The 17975-nt window shown below is 47.0% G+C and overlaps 12 protein-coding genes across 12 annotated transcripts; 4 read left to right on the top strand and 8 right to left on the bottom strand.

The window, feature by feature from the left end:
- Window positions 1–870: 870 nt before the first annotated feature.
- On the bottom strand, window positions 871–1849 carry I203_104465 (uncharacterized protein; the record flags this gene model as incomplete). Its single annotated transcript, XM_065517539.1, has 4 exons — window positions 871–1014; window positions 1068–1187; window positions 1504–1587; window positions 1649–1849. The coding sequence occupies 4 exons, from the start codon at window positions 1847–1849 to the stop codon at window positions 871–873; spliced, it is 549 nt and encodes a 182-aa protein (XP_065374357.1).
- Window positions 1850–1970: 121 nt separating this feature from the next.
- On the bottom strand, window positions 1971–2247 carry I203_104464 (uncharacterized protein; the record flags this gene model as incomplete). The annotated part of the gene is made up of 2 exons (XM_065517538.1): window positions 1971–2015; window positions 2092–2247. 2 exons carry the CDS (start codon window positions 2245–2247, stop codon window positions 1971–1973), a joined length of 201 nt encoding a protein of 66 aa, XP_065374356.1.
- Window positions 2248–2821: 574 nt separating this feature from the next.
- On the top strand, window positions 2822–3921 carry I203_104463 (uncharacterized protein; the record flags this gene model as incomplete). The annotated part of the gene is made up of 4 exons (XM_065517537.1): window positions 2822–2962; window positions 3014–3438; window positions 3495–3854; window positions 3909–3921. The coding sequence occupies 4 exons, from the start codon at window positions 2822–2824 to the stop codon at window positions 3919–3921; spliced, it is 939 nt and encodes a 312-aa protein (XP_065374355.1).
- Window positions 3922–4011: 90 nt separating this feature from the next.
- I203_104462 (uncharacterized protein) lies at window positions 4012–4812 on the top strand (the record flags this gene model as incomplete). Its single annotated transcript, XM_065517536.1, has 5 exons — window positions 4012–4223; window positions 4278–4376; window positions 4431–4514; window positions 4562–4628; window positions 4696–4812. The coding sequence occupies 5 exons, from the start codon at window positions 4012–4014 to the stop codon at window positions 4810–4812; spliced, it is 579 nt and encodes a 192-aa protein (XP_065374354.1).
- A 354-nt stretch (window positions 4813–5166) lies between these two features.
- Window positions 5167–7679, bottom strand: I203_104461 (uncharacterized protein; the record flags this gene model as incomplete). Its single annotated transcript, XM_065517535.1, has 6 exons — window positions 5167–5549; window positions 5622–5769; window positions 5831–6365; window positions 6423–6863; window positions 6922–7476; window positions 7531–7679. The coding sequence occupies 6 exons, from the start codon at window positions 7677–7679 to the stop codon at window positions 5167–5169; spliced, it is 2211 nt and encodes a 736-aa protein (XP_065374353.1).
- A 268-nt stretch (window positions 7680–7947) lies between these two features.
- Window positions 7948–9044, bottom strand: I203_104460 (uncharacterized protein; the record flags this gene model as incomplete). The annotated part of the gene is made up of 3 exons (XM_019143950.1): window positions 7948–8332; window positions 8390–8618; window positions 8675–9044. The coding sequence occupies 3 exons, from the start codon at window positions 9042–9044 to the stop codon at window positions 7948–7950; spliced, it is 984 nt and encodes a 327-aa protein (XP_019006999.1).
- Window positions 9045–9604: 560 nt separating this feature from the next.
- Window positions 9605–11227, bottom strand: I203_104459 (uncharacterized protein; the record flags this gene model as incomplete). The annotated part of the gene is made up of 7 exons (XM_019143951.1): window positions 9605–9646; window positions 9717–9778; window positions 9939–10079; window positions 10129–10189; window positions 10287–10562; window positions 10678–10887; window positions 10952–11227. The coding sequence occupies 7 exons, from the start codon at window positions 11225–11227 to the stop codon at window positions 9605–9607; spliced, it is 1068 nt and encodes a 355-aa protein (XP_019007000.1).
- A 540-nt stretch (window positions 11228–11767) lies between these two features.
- On the bottom strand, window positions 11768–13264 carry I203_104458 (uncharacterized protein; the record flags this gene model as incomplete). Its single annotated transcript, XM_019143952.2, has 8 exons — window positions 11768–12027; window positions 12086–12410; window positions 12461–12510; window positions 12562–12768; window positions 12831–12901; window positions 12955–13004; window positions 13052–13134; window positions 13189–13264. The coding sequence occupies 8 exons, from the start codon at window positions 13262–13264 to the stop codon at window positions 11768–11770; spliced, it is 1122 nt and encodes a 373-aa protein (XP_019007001.2).
- Window positions 13265–13298: 34 nt separating this feature from the next.
- On the bottom strand, window positions 13299–13947 carry I203_104457 (uncharacterized protein; the record flags this gene model as incomplete). The annotated part of the gene is made up of 6 exons (XM_065517534.1): window positions 13299–13343; window positions 13401–13489; window positions 13545–13573; window positions 13630–13648; window positions 13726–13741; window positions 13834–13947. The coding sequence occupies 6 exons, from the start codon at window positions 13945–13947 to the stop codon at window positions 13299–13301; spliced, it is 312 nt and encodes a 103-aa protein (XP_065374352.1).
- Window positions 13948–14525: 578 nt separating this feature from the next.
- On the top strand, window positions 14526–16179 carry I203_104456 (uncharacterized protein; the record flags this gene model as incomplete). The annotated part of the gene is made up of 10 exons (XM_065517533.1): window positions 14526–14565; window positions 14623–14631; window positions 14764–14779; window positions 14851–15095; window positions 15178–15492; window positions 15547–15659; window positions 15720–15787; window positions 15844–15890; window positions 15944–15992; window positions 16044–16179. The coding sequence occupies 10 exons, from the start codon at window positions 14526–14528 to the stop codon at window positions 16177–16179; spliced, it is 1038 nt and encodes a 345-aa protein (XP_065374351.1).
- A 70-nt stretch (window positions 16180–16249) lies between these two features.
- I203_104455 (uncharacterized protein) lies at window positions 16250–16628 on the top strand (the record flags this gene model as incomplete). Its single annotated transcript, XM_019143954.1, has 2 exons — window positions 16250–16384; window positions 16431–16628. 2 exons carry the CDS (start codon window positions 16250–16252, stop codon window positions 16626–16628), a joined length of 333 nt encoding a protein of 110 aa, XP_019007003.1.
- A 175-nt stretch (window positions 16629–16803) lies between these two features.
- Window positions 16804–17783, bottom strand: I203_104454 (uncharacterized protein; the record flags this gene model as incomplete). The annotated part of the gene is made up of 4 exons (XM_019143955.1): window positions 16804–17033; window positions 17109–17226; window positions 17305–17454; window positions 17520–17783. The coding sequence occupies 4 exons, from the start codon at window positions 17781–17783 to the stop codon at window positions 16804–16806; spliced, it is 762 nt and encodes a 253-aa protein (XP_019007004.1).
- Window positions 17784–17975: the final 192 nt, after the last annotated feature.

The following is a 17975-nucleotide window of genomic DNA, read 5'->3' as shown; positions in this document are numbered from 1 at the left end:
GATTCCGATACCCATTTCAAGCAAGATGTCTTCCCGATTTTGTTTCCCTTCGAGAATCAAGTCATAACCGTGATCATGCTTATCAACCGAGTCATTATGATTAGGCCTTTGAGGGCTCTTTTCTGCCCCAGATATACTCGAACCATGTCAATTATCTTCCTATCGCCTGTGAACGGCTCCCGAGCCCAGCGTATCGAACAGGAGGGTGGTGAGCGCAAGAATCAGCGCCACTGAGTCAAGATCTAACAACGACGGGATACCACAGTGTATGCCCGACACGAATTGTGAAACCTCTTGACTTTTTCCAAGCAGACTTGAACAGCCGTACTGTCATTGGCACCAGATGACCCCACGTCTTTCTCTCAGACTTGGACAGCTTTGTTACTGTCCGTCGGTCTCGTTGACTCCATCAGCGCTGGGATATCAGTAAGTAGCTCGATTCCCGATAACTGCTTCCCGTTGCTTACCTTTGAATAGCTCTGCGTCGATTGATATACTCAATGGTCTCAAGATGGATATCGGTCGTGGAGGTAGTCGACATGACACCCATCCCCGAATGACTGGTTTATTGTATCATTCTATCATTAAGTCGTTATATAAACAGGTCGCCTCCTATTATGTTACCATTCCTTATGCAGCGTCAAACATGTCGGATCTCTAGACTGTTGTGACTTGTCAACCGTCCATCCCCTGGAGGCAAGAGTAAAATAGATTGGGAGATTTCTTCATTTTCTACTACATGGTATAGCTTGGTTCCGATAAGTCCAATTTCACATATGACGGCCAGTCCCGCAACTACCATATAAACCCCTAACACACCCCCAACTGCCTTAATCATACAACAAGTCACATCGCCGTGAAACGATCACATCACCAGCTCACGCCTTGTGCACGAAGACCGTCGGTTCTGGAAATCCCTTCATTACTTAAGTACGGTAGTTCACCAATTGAAGACGCGCGATCCCCACTTCTCTCTTCCGTGTAATCAAAGGTGGCCGAGTGCAGAGTGGAACGCTGTGCAGTGTTGGCTTTAGCTTTCATCAACCGCGAACGACACTACTGCTCACATTATCCCATATTGCGACAGATCCAGCTTCCCATCTGAATCGGACGGAGCAGTCGAAGTTGTTCATACATAATTGAGCCGTGAAAAGGTCAGCGTGCATAAGATCGCAGCGGCCAGCGGCCTGCGCCAAGACTCACTCAAGTACTCTCGTAACATGACATGCTCATCGTACGTGACTCCCTGTATACGCCCTCCGAAGCCATACGAGTAGTACAGTGCATTCCATCCTGTTACGGGGTTCGTGCGAATGAGCGGATGTCGAGCGGAGAGGTCGTCGCCCACATTGAGGGGATTCCCTCTGATCATCGTCTTGGATACTGTCCTGCCATGATTGACGGCCTCTTGATGGAAAAAATTGGCATGGTGTTCCGCTTTAAGGTCTTCAGATACTCCAGCATAATGGGAGACATCTTGTCGAGAATGTCATAGCAGTTTACCCACTGGGTATCACCGCCGACAGGAGGTAGAACGTTGATCTTCAACATTGAGTAGTCAGACGGCACTTTTTCAAACGACACATCCTGTTGTTCATATCAGTCTCGTAACAAACCCGCCACTGTGAAAAGGTTATGCACCACCTACAGAATGAAATGCTCGTGTTGCCCATCGCGAGACGTCATCATGAAGTCGCATTATCCCTCCTCCTTTCCTTTGCATCTCCGCAGAGATCAATTGAGTCTTCGCTCCCATTTCTCCAACATTCTCTGAAACTGGGTGTATACACATCCCTGATTCTCTCGGCTGTCCAGCTAATGTGCTGATCTTCTTTTGTAGCTGCATCATTTCGTCTTGGTTGAGATCTTGGGCTCGGAAGAAGCACACTCCCCTCCGGGAAATGAGGACTGCTAGGTCACGGATAAGATCATTGCAATTGGCAGCCTTTAGGATCTGTGAAAGCTGAAGATCAGGTCCGAACTCGCGTCCAATCGAAAGGGGTAACCTCGAAGTGCTGCAAACAATGATTCAAGTTTATCAGAGAGTGTAATCAATCTCGGATGAAAACTAGAGACTTCGTAAAGGCTTACCGAGTATTTTTCTAACAAACCGGTATACTTCAATGGGCCGGCAAGAGTGTTACGAGCGACTTGGTCGGGATCTGTCATCGCATTGTTATTCTGCTTGAGGTTAAGCAGTGGGGAAGCAGGCAACGCTTCAATAGATGAGATTGCGATGGGGGCCATTTTGTCGTCGCTATGGATGAATGATGATAGAAACACAAGACAAAATTAGAGACATAAGTACACTGTACATCATCATTTCAACCGGATGCATGATTTGGTCGGTCCAGTCGGAACGCCATACAGTCTTGCTTGACATCTGACTCATGCGATGATTAGCATGAGACGATGAGATTTGCAATCAACAACGGTTTTGTTCTTGATTGACTGCTCATCAATTTGTTTAGTCGGCGACTAATTATGGTTTCCGGACTTTTTCGTTCCAATGGCGTACTTCCAGACAATGCATCTTTTGATTTTCATTGCCCATTATCGCGTGCCTACCGAGTTAATCGGCGACTAAAGCGCAGGAATTGATCTTTTACTCTCTTGAAGATCAACGGGATCCGTACATTTTGGTTATCACACCGATCACACCATCTTTGCGTCACTCAGATCGTGCCTTGATGATACCGAAATAACCTATGACAAGACGAAGATTTCACCCAAATCCTTCCTGTGAGGAAACGTATAAGACAGTAATGACCGTGATGCTAGCTACGATTTGCCCCATCGAAGGCAACTTCCCCGGTACAACATGTCCGATATCAAAGAGCTAGCACCAGATCTCGAAGAACCTGCATTTGTCTCATGGAGACAGGTCCAGATTGAAGCTAAACGTGAAGAAGAATGGCAGAATAAGTTGTCTATTTGGGAAGGTCTGAAGATTTACAGAACTGTAAGTCAGACGTACATGCTGAGCGAGTTTCTAAAGCTTCGTTGTATTTAGGCAGTATTCTGGTCAGTGGTAGCTTCGTCCTGTATCGTTCAAGAGGCCTACGATACTCTTCTTCTTGGCTCCCTCTTTGCGCTTCCTGCTTTCAAAGAACATTTCGGACACGATGCCGGGGGCACAGCCGGTTATCAAATCTCAGCATCTTGGCAGGCTGGTATACAGCAGGGAGCCAATATGGGGAGTCTGATGGGCGTTTTCTTGGGGGCTTTTTTGGTGGACCGATTCGGATACAAGTATTCTATTCTTGGTAATCTGATACTGCTGGCTCCAATCATCGCGCTCGTCACTTTCGCACCCAATCTTGGAGCCTTATTAGCTGGGGAGATTCTATGTGGTATTCCATGGGGTGTGTTCAGTACCCTTGCTGAAGCATACGCCTCCGAGATATGCCCTCAAGGCCTGCGAGGCTATTTGACCACGTAAGTGCGATTGACAGTGATTTATGATCTCACCGGCTGAGTTAGTTGTCAAACAGCTTTGTAAATCTGTGCTGGGTACTTGGTCATTCCATTGGTGCAGGTGTTCTTCGAGCTGCAAACAACATCACGGGCAAGTGGTCATATCGAATGCCGTTCGCTGTTCAATGGGTTTGGATCCCAATACTGGTCCCCCTACTCGTCTTCGCTCCTGAATCGCCCTATTGGTTTGACCGAAAGGGTAGGTTAGAAAACGCCGAGAAGACTGTCCGCAGAATCGCTCCGGCTGCTGAACAAGATCGGGTACAAGAGATCGTCAGCTCCCTTGTTCGCACGAACCATTTCGAAAGGGAAGTCAAAGCGGGAACTAGCTTTACTGATTGCTTCAAGGGTGTCGATAGACGTCGTACCGAAATCAGGTAAGCTGAGGAAACTCAAATCTTAGCTGAGACTGACACAGCGCGCTGCTGTAGCTGCGTTGTTTGAACCACACAAATATTATGCGGTTTGCAATTCGCCAATTACTCAACATACTTCTTCCAACAAGCAGGTCTTTCCACGATTTATTCCTTCGACATGACGATCGGTTTATATGGCGCTGCCTTTATCGGCACTTGCCTCTCCTGGGTGCTTTTGACCTATTTTGGGCGACGTCAAATATGGCTTGTCGGGCTATCTGCCCTCGTCGTTGGACAAATCCTCATCGGTGTCTTGTCAGTGGTGGCAGACAAGGGTCATGTTGGTGCTCGATGGGCACAAGCTGGGCTAATGATTGGATGGCTGTTCACGTGGGTGGTGAAAAGAACGAGCGAAATGTAGCACCTGCTAATTGGTTTGTGCAGCTACGATATGACTGTTGGACCTGTAGCCTACGCAATCGTAGGGGAGACATCGTCCACCCGATTGCGTAACAAGACTGTTGGTCTGGCTCGTGCATCCTAGTAAGTGGCCCTACAATACTTCAAGCAGATTCAATTTTGACATGTTATTTCCAGCAATGTATTCAGTATCTGCTTCGGAGTGCTCATGCCTTACATGCTCAACCCCACGAAGTGGAATTGGGCGGGAAAAACTGGTAAGTCGGTATGCTGGTGACGATTGTAAGTTCCGTTCTGACGTGACGCAGGTTTCTTTGGGCTGGAATCGGTCTCATCTGCCTCATCTGGGCATACTTCAGGCTACCAGAGTTGAAGGTAATTGGCATATCTCTCCTTGAGGAATAGTCCTACCTTGATACCCGCAATTAACTTTATCGCGTAGGATCGGAGTTTCCTCGAAGCCGACATCATGTTTACACGGGGTGTTCCTGCTCGAAAGTTCAAAACATACGTCATCGAAGCAAACGCTGATGAGCATGTTCAGAATGATTTGAAATGATGACGGATACATGGGCTGTTTATGCAACGGATTTTGGCATATCGCTTGAGGATGATAGCGGCGATAGTTGATGTGTAGCGAGTTTGCGCACTGTTTACGGATCAATGTGATACATGGATCATGCATATTTTAAAGCTACTAGCAAAGGCATACTCCATATCGCCTTGAAGCCGTACATGGCCTCCGCCATAATCGATTACAATCATCACGGATTAGATACACATGTTTTCGACAGTGGAATATATTCGAAGTAGTTTCGCCGGGGTTTTGGTGACGACCTTACCACTGCTGACAGCTGCGCAATGAAGTCGTATCTATGATGTATTCCGGACGCGCTACTTTTCACATCGCCGATCATGACGGCAAGACCCAATCTTGCTCATTCGATCCTCGCTGGGATGAGAACATGAAATCTGACACATCATCAAACGAGGGGAACAATGTTTCCAGATACGCAACAAGTGGATTCAAGGCGTTATCCGGTAAGGGTGGCCAGATGGAGTGATTTTGAACATCATCGACCTTGTTTCCGGAGTGTCCTAATTTTGTCGTGCGGTAAACGCTGGCTGAGAAGGTGTCCTCGGTGTTATTTTGATGTTCTTTCATCGGCAAGGGACCAAACGTGTGCGCCTGAGCTTCGCTTGTATCATTTTCGCTGCTGAAGGTAGCCCTCTTGGCGGCTAGGAGCTGATGTACAAAAACACCATGGCTGTTGATCGAGTCGCTCGAGCTTGGCACTGCTCGATCCAGCATATCAGCGGCTAGCTGTACAACCTTGAGGATCTCCTCTGGTCTTGAAACGCACTGACGAAAGCGAGGTCGTAAGATACGCAACAACGATACAGCCGCATAAATTACAAAGTTATGAAGGGTGTCTGGACAGCCATGACGAGTGTGAGCTATAGCGTCAAAGGAAGCATGGTATGTCTGGATAAGTTGAATCGCTGCAGACTGCAGCTGTGACGCAGATGTATCAGCATCCCGTGTATCTTGCAGAAAAGATCTAAGTCGTACTAACCTCGATTACGGTGACAGTCAGATCCCCGCGCGATGAACCAGCCAGCCTTTCTAATGAGAACGAATGTACAACAAGGTCGGCATATTGCTGGTATAGGCGAATATTTGCCATTGTGAATGGCAGAAAGAGCGAGGCAGGTCGCGTCTTACTGGATCGCTTATTGCTATTCATAAACCCGTAATTTGTCTGATCACATGATCGGATTGATACTTCCGCTTGCTGGCGCCATTCATGGAACTGCTGGACGGCTTTATGATTTGTTGCCGATGCGAGAATTGCACCCTGAGCGGATTGGGTTGTCGAGGATGAGCCATTGTTCGATGAGTCTGATGTGTTTTCAATCACTTCCGATCTGTGTTTTTCGACAATCTGAGCAAATGTCTGAGTCCATTCCGCCAGAGCAGCTATCCACAGATCTTCGCGTGACGAGGAGGAGCTTTCCGCTTGAGGTGACGGTCGCAACAATGTTATGTATGCTTGGATCGAGTGCTCATCGTACATGGTGGACGATTTCCCAAATTGGGCCGACATGGTACTGTCTGCGACTCAGTGGATATACTTCACGTATGAGGATGGATTAAAGTTCACATACCGATCCACAATGTATACACTTAGCCATGTACTGACTATGGCCCGTAAAACCCAAACAGGCAGTCCTTCCCTAGCTTGTGATGACAAAGCAACTCGATGTAAATTGATGTCCATAGCCGTTCGCACTGCCATTCCAACTCTCAACCAGGTCATATCAAGCTCGAAATGCTTTGGTCGATGCAGATTCCACATCGTGTATATCAAGTGGCCTTGCACGACGTCAATATTTTTCTCCTTCGGCAACCGTTCCATCTCGTAATGTGCAAATTCGGATAAACGCGTCCATAGAAAGGGATCTCTAGCTTTAGCACTAGCGCAACAGATGGCATTGAAGAGGAAGTTGTTGCGTCGGGCGACAATTGAGGGTGAGGAGTGTGTCGCATCAAGCAAAGGAAGATGGGGATGCAGATAAGAAAAGTATAACTCGAAAAGCTTTTCGGCTCTACATAAACCCAAATCAGCTTTACAGTGGGGGAGTGAGTGGGGGATGTTGCACTGACTCGGTCGCACTGATGAAGGTCATTATGTGAGGTGCTTCGTCTTTCAAAGTTCTATGTAAAGGTGCATAATACCCATCTCTCTCGCCTGAAGATACTGCGCTTGAGACGATCCGAGGCTCGATATCGCCTTTACCAGCAGAGACTGCTGCACTTGCTTCTGCCAAGACTGCTAAAGGATTTCGATCCCCAGGTAGAGGTAACGAAGTGAGTCTGTCGACGACATCTGCTGGAGCCTGTGGATCTGGCGCATTGATTCGTTTCTCGGCGACTAATGGCTCCATTTCTGGATGATCTTCCATCTCCGACCTCAATCTTTTCCCAATCAGATTGCGCAATTTATGTGGTCCGGCTGGTGTATGCTTCTTCCAAATAGTCGAATTGGTGGGCACTGTTCCGGAGATAGTTGTGTTTCGTTTCCACCGAACATAATCCATAGTCGGCTTTTCCGGTGGTAACATACCATAAGAATCCCCTTTGCTCAGTATTCCCAACGAAAGTTCGGTGATGTTTGTCGGATCTGGCACTTTACGCTTACCTCTCATCCTCCCTCTTAGACTAGGTAGATATACACAGCCATCAGGACGTCCAAGGTCAATGCATCGCACGCACGGTTTGGCTCCACTAAGTTTAAGCTTTTGTTGACTACATGATGAGCACGCTCGAGAGGTGCGGGGTGTAGATGGACCTGCTTTGTCGGTTTGAAGTGAAGGATACCCGTCTAGTGTATCTACGCTTCCCGATTTGTAAGACGCTGCCATGTTCGTCTCGAGGAGCGCTCTTGAGACGTCTGTTATGACAGAGATGTGTAACACGTATAGGCTCGAGTGAGATTGGTTGCTTTCTGGCGAAAGGTCAGCATCACTTTCGATTACTATTCGGTGTGCCCCGTGCCGATTTCGAAAATCACGTCATTTCAAACAAAAATGTGCAAAGCTCATCCTATGGCGTCTTGACAAAGTGAGGAGCATCATTGCTATTGCTGTATGACAATGAGATTACCGTAGGAGCATTGTGGAATACATGCAATCAGGCGTACATAGCCAAACGGGGATCGATAGCACCTGGATCGGCGAATCTAAGCCCCGCATCCAATTTGTCAATTGCCTTGATCTCTCCATCCGTTAAGCTAAGCAACTCGTTCTCCAGATTCTCTTTCAAACGTTTCTCATCACTACTCTTAGGAATGACAGTGACACCTTGTTGAGTTGCCCAGCGGAGGACTACCTGAGCAGCTCTGATATTGTGCTTTTGTGCGATACCAGCTATTACTGAATGGTCGAACAGCGATTCGCATTTCGCGACAACATTGTCGGAAATACCGACCCATGAAGTCGGACCAAATGACGAGTAGGCTGTGATATGAATGTTGAATGCTTGCGCGAGACGGACAAGGTTCTGTTGAGCATGATATCTGTTCAGAAGATCCGTCAGATGTGCCATCAGAGAGTATATGAAGCGTCCGGCTTACGGATGTAATTCGACTTGAAGGACCGCGGGTTTAATTTTAGCGTATCTCATCAAATCCATGACCATTCCACCTGACATGTTGCTGATTGCTATGTTGCGGACCAAGCCGAGAGTGACAAGCTTCTCCATGGCTTCCCATGTCTTGTGGAAGGGCGAATCCTCAAGTTCAAGGGGTCCTGTTGGAGTTCCATCGTAGCTCCATCCCGGGGGATATCGTACCTTAGGGTCAACTTAAGCAACAATAAGCACGAACAGTGTCTTCCATCAGCTCCACAAAATGTCTTACCATACTTCAGCGATATCGGCATGTGCACGTAGTAAACATCAAAGTAGTCCACCTTCCAATCTTCAAGACTTCTCCAACAGGCAGCTTCTACGTGTTCCGCAGCATGATAGGTATTCCATAGCTTGCTTACTATTGCCACTTCCTCTCGTTGCACTATTCCTTCTTTGACAGCCCTAATTAACCCTTCCCCAGCCTGAACCTCGTTATCGTAATCTGCTGCACCATCCAGTAATCGATACCCTAATTTCAGTGCCGTATACACCAACTCTGCACAGGCATGTTGTGGGACTTTCCATAGTCCCAAGCCGGTAAGAGGATAGCTATGGCCGGAAGGCAGCTTGATGGAGTTGCTCGCCGAAACGACAGTCATTGAAATGAGAGCTGGTCGAAGCGTGTCATGAACCGTGAAAAAGATCTATAGATGCATGAAATCTCACCTGAACCCCTTTCGATACCTCTGGTCCGGTGGTGCAATCGAAAATACAAAGCAAAGGAGTGGATCACGCAACGCACCGGAGAACGATATGATTTTAGTCGGCGACTACCTTTGCAAATTGTGCCTTAAATTCTGTTGATGCATTCACTTAATTACATGATCAGTGGACGAGTCATTTGTTTGGTTCACCGTCTTGTCACACCCAATCCAGATATCCAGATGGTATTGGGGGTCTAGAACAGCTCTCAGGTAACCTGTTTCGAGGTGAAAGTCGGGTATACGCAGCAGACCCTGTGCACGTGTTGTTGTCGTGCTTGAAAACATCCCCCTGCTCCGCGACTCCAGTCCTTAGAAGGTCTTGCAGGCTAGTTACTACAATCGAACGAAACGTTCACCCGCTTCATCAAAATCGCATATCGCCTTGCACACCAGTCTCGCATATCAATTTATGACAACTTGACGTATAAACGTGTCGTTCCCCGCCCTCATGTCCTCTATTCGGCGTCTAATGGGCATGTCTCAGATTGGTTGTTGACCTTCGTGTCCGTTATAAGCATTTTCGCTGCCATCACGATATTGACAATCAAGAAGACAGATTTGACTTACTTGTGTTCCACCTCGTTTGTAATAATCGCTATCTGGATATGGTCTCTGCCAGCCACCTTCCGCTGTAGGTGTTGACAGCCACAATCGTAGCAGATGACGCCTTGGGTGAGGGGGCGGATAGTCGACGTATGCTGTTCTGGCGTGGAATACATGGGCAGCGAGATATCGCGGAAGGAGTCAACGCTTGACGAAAGCGATGACGGAGTGAAAGTTTCGACTCACTGTCAGCGACAAACTGTATATCTCCCACTGCTAGCACCATATGCAAAGCTGATCTTTGAGCGGTATCCTCCAAGACTTGGATAGCTTCGAGTTGGGCTGGGGAATGTCCTGGTATATGACCCGCTTCGACGTGTCTTGTGACTGTAGTAACATTGTTAAACTTGTCAATCGTACTGCCTAAACTACTCACTCGACTTCACATAGTAAGGATCATAGTGAGATATCAATCTGCCATCGTGCCAGTAGAACACCTATGTTTGTAGAAATCCGGTCAGCCATTCGAAGCACTAACGCGCTGGCTTTTTCAATGATATGTGTTGTATGCCCGGCAAAAGACGTGATTCTGACCGCTTTTTGGACCCATTCCTTTTGCCCTTCAGACGTCTCCCCCTTTCTATCAAAGTACCAATTTGGTCTGGTCAACAGTTCTGCTACGTCCGGTCTTTCTTTCTGCAATGTATTCCAGAGATGATGGGCGGAGACTACATCACTCTCTCCACCTTCCTTCGCTTTGGCTAAGCATAGTAAACCGACTATATCTGCCGAATCGGTATGGAAAAACTGGCGGGCGGCGGTAGAGTAGATGCGGACTTTGTGGATTTGGGTGGGATCGTTTCCCAAGTCCTATATTATACTTGAAAGTCAGTATCTATCAATATCTATTGATATACGCAGTCGAGGTACTCATCCATGCAGCGGTGAGATGGATTCCATATGGAAGTGTGACCCGCTGACTCACTTTGACGTGTCCGAGAATATGTCCTTTTCTGTTCTGACTGACTGTCACTCCTAATATGGTTCCTATAGCCAAGTAAATCGAAGCGGACTTATGGATAGGCCATTCAGTCACGGGTAAACCTTGGATGAGGACGAATCCAATGCCATTCACGATGTGTTCTCTGATCTCTTGGAGGAACGATGTGACCGAAGAGGACAAGGGGAATGTCCCCTATAACATGCTATTGGTCAGTCCTGCCAACATCATTCCCCGGGAACGGAAACATCATAAGTACTCGGGTGATTTGAGGTAAACCCAGCCCAGTCTTTACGAATTGTTCATATGAGTCCTCTAATTCCTTGACCTGCTCTGCTGACCAGGCCTTCTTCCACATACTGTCGTCCTTCAACAACTTCTCCCTTTCCCATACGGTGGGACCAGTGATCTCTTGTGGAAAAGCATCGTATGACTGGACCAACGACTCATCAGGCTCGTGCTGGCCGGACGTGAGACCTCGTTTTTGCGGCGCCGTCTGAGCTGTATCAGTCTGTCGTGGGACTGCGACTGGCATGATGCGAACGTATTCTAATGGCTGCGATGTTAATTGTAACACGGACAGTTAATAGCATCTTGGGAGCACGTCTTTTATACGCTGAGGGATTACTGCGAGCATCGATTGCGTGATAGAAAGAGTCATACAAGAGTTGACGAGCTCGTCATTTGTATGGTGGAGATGTACAGACACCAGCTGAAGCACATCATCACCGAATTAGATCAGGCACGGACCTCACTAAAAGAAGCGACCTTTCGGTCAGGCAGACAGGACAAATGATACAAGCTTTAAGAACAATTTCATTCACACGTGGATGATGCATACAGACTATACGGGGACATAGACCTTAATATCGTTGAATACCTCTTCCGAGTATCTGACGCCTTCGATAGTGACTTGCTTGGCTGGGGTCCGACACTGAGCTTCATTCCGTCCGATTATTTGGTTCAAGCATTGATTTTGAAGGTGCGTAAGAATTGTAAATGGCAATGCATAAGTGATATGCATCTGCCGTACATCATCAAATGATCGTGTCCAGGCGTCCCTGTTTGCATGACATCACACGAAATGCCTGAAAGATGGATTCTTTGGGCCAGCTTTCAAGGCTTCGGTGGGTACATCCTTCGAAGTCCAATTGACACTCTGAGCTATGTTCCTTCTTCTATTGTCGTATCTCATCCACAATCTGAACGCCACGATGATCGAGATCGCCAAACCTTGTGTAGCCGCTACGATGATGAGAGGTATCCTATACGCCGGGCTCCATTTGTCCAGGAATATATTGGCAGACACAAAACCTCCTGAATTAGCGACAAAGGCTATTGTGCCAAAAGCATCAGCTGTCTATGGGAAATCCAAGTCAAGGCAGACACTCACTGAGAACTGCAACCTTGAAGGCTCGAGCATCTTCATTTGCTTCGTTCGATGGATGCCACGAATGAAAGATGACACTCGGTGTTTGGGCACCTCCTGTGATCAGAAAGACTGCAAAATATCCTAAGGCATGATTGGATACGGGCACAAGCACTAGTATGATGCAACCAATGAAAGCCAATGATATAGCATTGGCCAGGTGAAACCCTCTTTCCCGAAAGTAGTCCGATGACCATGCCGTAGTGATCATCATGAGAGTGCCAAACGCGAAAGGGGCAACAGTGAACAGGTTGGTCTTGACTACTGAGTAGCCAAATCTTGACACGATCTGAATGCTTTGTAAGCGGTTGAAGAGTATAGTGCTCAGTTGGTGCTTACTTGTGTCATAAAACTATCGGCAACAGAAGTTGCGATGCCGTATAACAAACCTTGAGTTTACATCAGCGAGATCTCGCGCGTTGACGAAGAGGATTTCTTACCGATGATAGCGTAGGTGTATAGCTTCCAATCCCTCAGTGGGGCGAAGAAGGCATTGACGTCGAACTTCGCGTCAACAGTACCAGATCCATCTTTCAGAACCCGTAAACGCGCTACCTCTTTCTCTCTTGGGTTGAGGAAAGCTGCTGTCGAGGATGACCAGGGCAGCATGAATGCGGTTAACACTGCCCAGCCTACCGTCAAAGCTCCTGCATTTCAGAACCAGCTATCAGTTGCTTGCGATTTGATCAGTTTTGACACATCAGCTCACCTTCGATCAACAGCAGTATCTGCCATCCTTTCAGCTTGGAGTCTAGCTGAAATACCCCGTATGCAATCAGGCTAAATACGTTATCAGCCTTAGCCTGGTCTGGTCGTTGAAACAACTGGCTTACCCTCCAAAAGCACCCGACAGCGCATTTGTTGAGTAGAAGACTCCGATCCTCTGCAGCCAGTTTAGCTTCTGTCTGACACCCTTCGACCTGGTCTTACCTTGGCAAGCTCCCCTCTGCTATAGAATGTTGTCAGGTAATAAATCAACGAGGGTGAAAATCCAGCTTGGAAAATTCCTTGAACTGCTCAATTCACTGTCAACAAGTTGTTGTTCCTGTCACCGAGAAGTCACGCACCGAATCTGACGGCCACAGCACCTCCAAAATTGGTACATGCTGCCCCCAAAACTGCCATGATTCCCCAACCTAGCATATAGCCCGGTATAGTATACCGCGGGCCAACCCTTCTAGTCAACATAACCATAGGAACTACCCCAATCGTGAAAGGAATGCTAGGGCGATTGAAGCTTCAGTCAGGAGTGCATTCTAGCGCTGGTGTTGATGCTCACAAAAAGATACATAGCAGAGTACGATATCCATCTCGTGGGAAGCGTAGGTCTTCCGTCATCCCACCTGATTTGGCATTGGATATGTTGTTCTGAATATCGATCAGCATTGTTTGATAACTTAATCTGTTTGAGAGCTTTACTCACTCAATCCAAGGCATTGAACAGATAACCAACTATCGAAGATCTCATCAACGGTCGCAGTAGAGAGATATTTGAATGCAAAACTCACAGAAGATGAATGGTAATATCTGCAAGTCACCAGAAGCTCATTCAGCTAGATGGTGCAAGGACAAGGACTTGTGAATGCAGCAGGCATAGTACTCACATGCCAGTCCAACTTCCTAACCACAGCTCTGGATTCCTCTTCCGTATACGCATAGGCGGAGAAGTCGTACTTGTCCTCCACTTTCGAATCTTCGGCAGGAGTACCAACTAGGGTCCGAGGAGTCTCATATCTGAGGTTCTGAGGATGCTCGTCGTAAACATCGAGACTTGAAGAAGGTTCACTGTCAGGCTCGACGTCGAGGTGACGCCTATGTAGACTCATCTTGGCAGACTATGGCTTTCAGACAGCTCGTTCGACGAACCTTAAAATGCATCTTTGTTGTCTGAAGATTGAGTGTGACCATCCACGACAGCAAGTGCTTTGATACAATCTTCATTGGCAAATTATGGAAGATCACTTTCGCACAAATCCGAAAATAACAAGATTTCGGCGTATAAGCACGCCATACAAGAACCACCAGGTACTTCGAGGTTTGGATGGAGATCATATACGTGGTGAGGACGCTTGAGAGCAGGCTGTGATCAAATTGTCAAGCATCAATGGTGAATCCGGTTTAAGCGAGGTTTCCGGTTCTTCGGATTTCACCGTCTAATCTGTCGTGCTCGTGATATCACATCTCCCCAATTCACTTTCATCTCCCCACCATATCGCGCCATCGTGTCTAAGATGTTGATATCAGACATCGCGGTAGTCCGACTCTCATGCGCAATGTTCATGCCCTTCGATGCAGATCACCACGCGATTCTCTCCGACATGTTGTGACTTTTATATGATAAGTGGATGCGCAAAGTGAAAGGAGCTCGGTATTGAGAGATCAAGCGACAATAATTCGAACGAAAATGAATTCTACAGGTGACAAGGTAGCTATTGTTGGTGCCGGTGAGTAAGCATCTCTCGTCACCAGACCTTCATGTACTTATAACATCGATCATACAGGCGTGTTCGGTCTATGAACCGCCTTGCATCTCAGTAAGAGAGGATACAAAGATGTGACTGTATACGACTATCAACCATACCATGAAAACGCGTATAATCCCAGTCAAGGATGTGACTCTGCGAGTGCGGATGTCAACAAAGTCTATAGATGTTCTTAGTAAGTCTTCGCTGGACATCTCTGTAAATGAGAGACCGAAGTCTTTGGAGCTGACCCGAGATGATCCACAGCGGCAATGAAACAGAATATCAAGATTTAGCCTTCTCTGGACGTGATATCTGGTTAGATTGGAATAAGCAGATTGCCAATTCCGCTCCGGAGGATCTACCAAAAGGCTTGACACCACAGGATCAGCTATTGGTTTCGAACGGCTTCTTAAGGATAGCTGGCTCAGGTGAATTATCAGATTTTGATAGGGAGAGTTTGAACGCGTTGGAGAAGGCTGGACTCAGACACCATCAGCATGTTCTCGTAAGTGAACATTTCCATCAATCGTTCTGACTGTGTTACGAAGCTCTGGAAGACTGATTGCTGGGTATGTCATTTGCTCGACGAAGCAGATATGCAAAGATTGTGGGATAAGGACGCTCAGGAACCATCGCACTGGAAAGAGAAGGTTCATGCGTTAGACAAAGCTGGTGGAGGTGGTCTCAATGGTTTCATCGATACTTCAGCGGGATTTACATATGCCGACAAAGCTTGTGCGTGGGCTAGACATCTCGCGGAGAAGGAGGGAGTCAAGTTTGTGCTTGGCCCTGAAATCGGTAAATTTGATGAACTATTGGTCGAAGAAGGGAAGGACGAGAAGAAGATCAAGGGTCTGAGGACGGCCGATGGAAAAGAGCATCCTGCGGATGTCGTGATCGTAGCTGGTAAGTTCAGGTGTTCCGGGCTTCAAATGGGTCCCATACTGATCATATCAATAGGAGGAGGGTGGACACCAAGTATCGTGCCAGAAGTTGAGAGCCTATTGGAAACCACTGCCGGATCAGTAATCACCATAACTTTACCCCAAGACAGACAAGATTTATGGGATAAGGTGAGTCCTCCACACACATCATTCTGACCTCATCCAAGATGCTCACGGTTGTTCGCATAGTTCTCCCCTGAGAAGTTTCCAGTGTGGGCTTATGGGTGGATGGGAAAGAGCAGTCCGGAATTTGGAGGGTGAGTGGTTTTCTTACAGCAAAATGTCAGAGGTCCAACTGATATTACCATAACAGTTTCTACGGCTTCCCTCGTACTCCCGAGGGTAAGATAAAGATTGGTTGTAGGTACATTGTTCAGCTTGATACAGGACTTACACTGACCGATACCTTATAGACCGAGGTCGAAAATGGACCAACTTTCAAACACATCCTAAGACTGGCAAGTGAGTGAATGGTATAATTGCCGACTCCCCCATACTGATATTTGAGCTCAGACTTCTCTCAATACCAATCACCAAATACACCGAGGAAAAGGCTTCCAACCTTCCGAAGAAGGCGATTGATAATATCAAGATAGTGATCGGTGAATTATTCCCGGAGTTGAAGATAAGTCTGTCTACTGCTTTGTAATTGCTCTACAGATGGGTGGATGCTCATTCGTATTTTCATCTCATAGGAAATCGGCAAAACGGATACAAGAATGTGTTGGTACACCGACAGTGTCGACAACTCGTTCGTCATTGATTATGTACCAGGATATAACAAAGGTCTATTTGTTGCATCTGGTGGATCAGGTCACGGATTCAAGTTCTTACCAGTACTAGGCAAACACGTTGTCAATGCATTAGAAGAAGGATCAGTTCACAGAGATGTGGAAATAGAGAGCGTCCGTCCCAGGTCAACCTGCAAATGGTATCGAAGAAGGTGAGGAATCAGGTAGAAATTTGGCGGATCTGATCATCGCAGAGGAGAAAGACTGGTTGTGGACGAAAGAGCATATCCTAAATGAGGGCAAGCAGGATGACGGTGATGTGGATAAATTGGCTTCGGAAGTTCAAAAGGTGTTGGTATCTGCGTAATCGTACTTGAGCGCGTTTTGGCCTTTTACATGTATAAATGTATAGAGTAATCTGTCGTATCGAGGAACGTCGCTTGCAATCAGGTGGCTGGTGACTTTTGACCAGTGCAGGAGACGAACAGCACAATATGATCTGCGCTTCCAAGTGACCAAAATACATTACATGTACATTCTATCTACAAACCCTTTGCCTGCAGGGCCTTGAAATCCGTTGGCGTGGCACCATTATACAACCATCTACCCAAAGTAAGAACATCGTATACTCTCAACCCAGTAGCCCTGTGAATCGAGTGAGAGAAAGGTGGAATGTTCGTACATTCGAGTACGATAGCTTTGACCTTTGGGTGGTTCGAGGTGAGCTCGTGAGCAGCCGCTAGTACCTCCTTTTCCATTCCTTCGAAGTCGTCTATACATCGGGATTAGGACCAGGTCAATAGGAGATCTGAAGGTGTTTCTGAATTAAGTATTTTATCATACTCACATGGAATACGCGATTCTAAGACAGCCTTGAAGACTCCCTTCTTAGGATCGGGATCTTCTGGTAATCCGTAGACTGGCGTATCAGGGTGTGCACCGACACTGGTCAAATGTTTGACGGTCTACAGATATTACACTTGCATCAGTCAAAGAAAGTTCCCTCATGTCAAGCTATCTAGTATCAAGATGGTATCACTTACCAAAGCAGATTTTTTGAATGTGATGACTCCAACCGAGTCTTTCGAGTCTTCTCCTGGGAGGAAAGTCTGTTGTAACCATGTGACCTGTAATAAGGCAGATGTACCAATGTATGGTAGTCTGTTGACTAAGAATGGATGCATCGTAGCGAGCTATCGATAGTGTATCTCATCAGCATTTACTAATGAGGTCGGCTCGGGTCATAGATCCGGCTCACAAATCCGCAAGTAGTCATAAAAGCTACCACTCCCTCTTCCTCAATCAACTTTTTACCTTCCCTCACAAACGCATCTACAAGTTCTTGACCCCATTTGTTACCCACTACCAGATCACCCGTTGCTTCCTCGACGACTCGGATGACCACTGGAACATCACCCCATGACGCTGGATTACCGACATCTCCAGCAGGTCGAGGGAAGTTGGTCTTGAGCTGGAGTACACCTAGCTTGGGTGTTTTGACTGAGGTGCTGGTCGATGACATGATGTTCAACAATGACTATCCGGTACGAGATGGGAGTGATACTGGACGGTCAACAGGATACAAACTGAAGGCGGAGCCTGGTGACATCAAACAACCGAAGCAAGTGTAGTTGAACAAGCTGAGGATTCTAGATGGTAGTGATCTACAATGCAAACAAATTCAAACAATCCTCTCTCACAGCTGATTTGCAAT

The sequence above is a fragment of the Kwoniella mangroviensis genome, assembly GCF_000507465.2.
Source record: "Kwoniella mangroviensis CBS 8507 chromosome 1 map unlocalized Ctg01, whole genome shotgun sequence".
Classification (NCBI taxonomy): domain Eukaryota; kingdom Fungi; phylum Basidiomycota; class Tremellomycetes; order Tremellales; family Cryptococcaceae; genus Kwoniella; species Kwoniella mangrovensis.
Note: the sequence above shows the minus strand (reverse complement) of the source record. Positions and strands in the feature narration are given on the sequence as shown.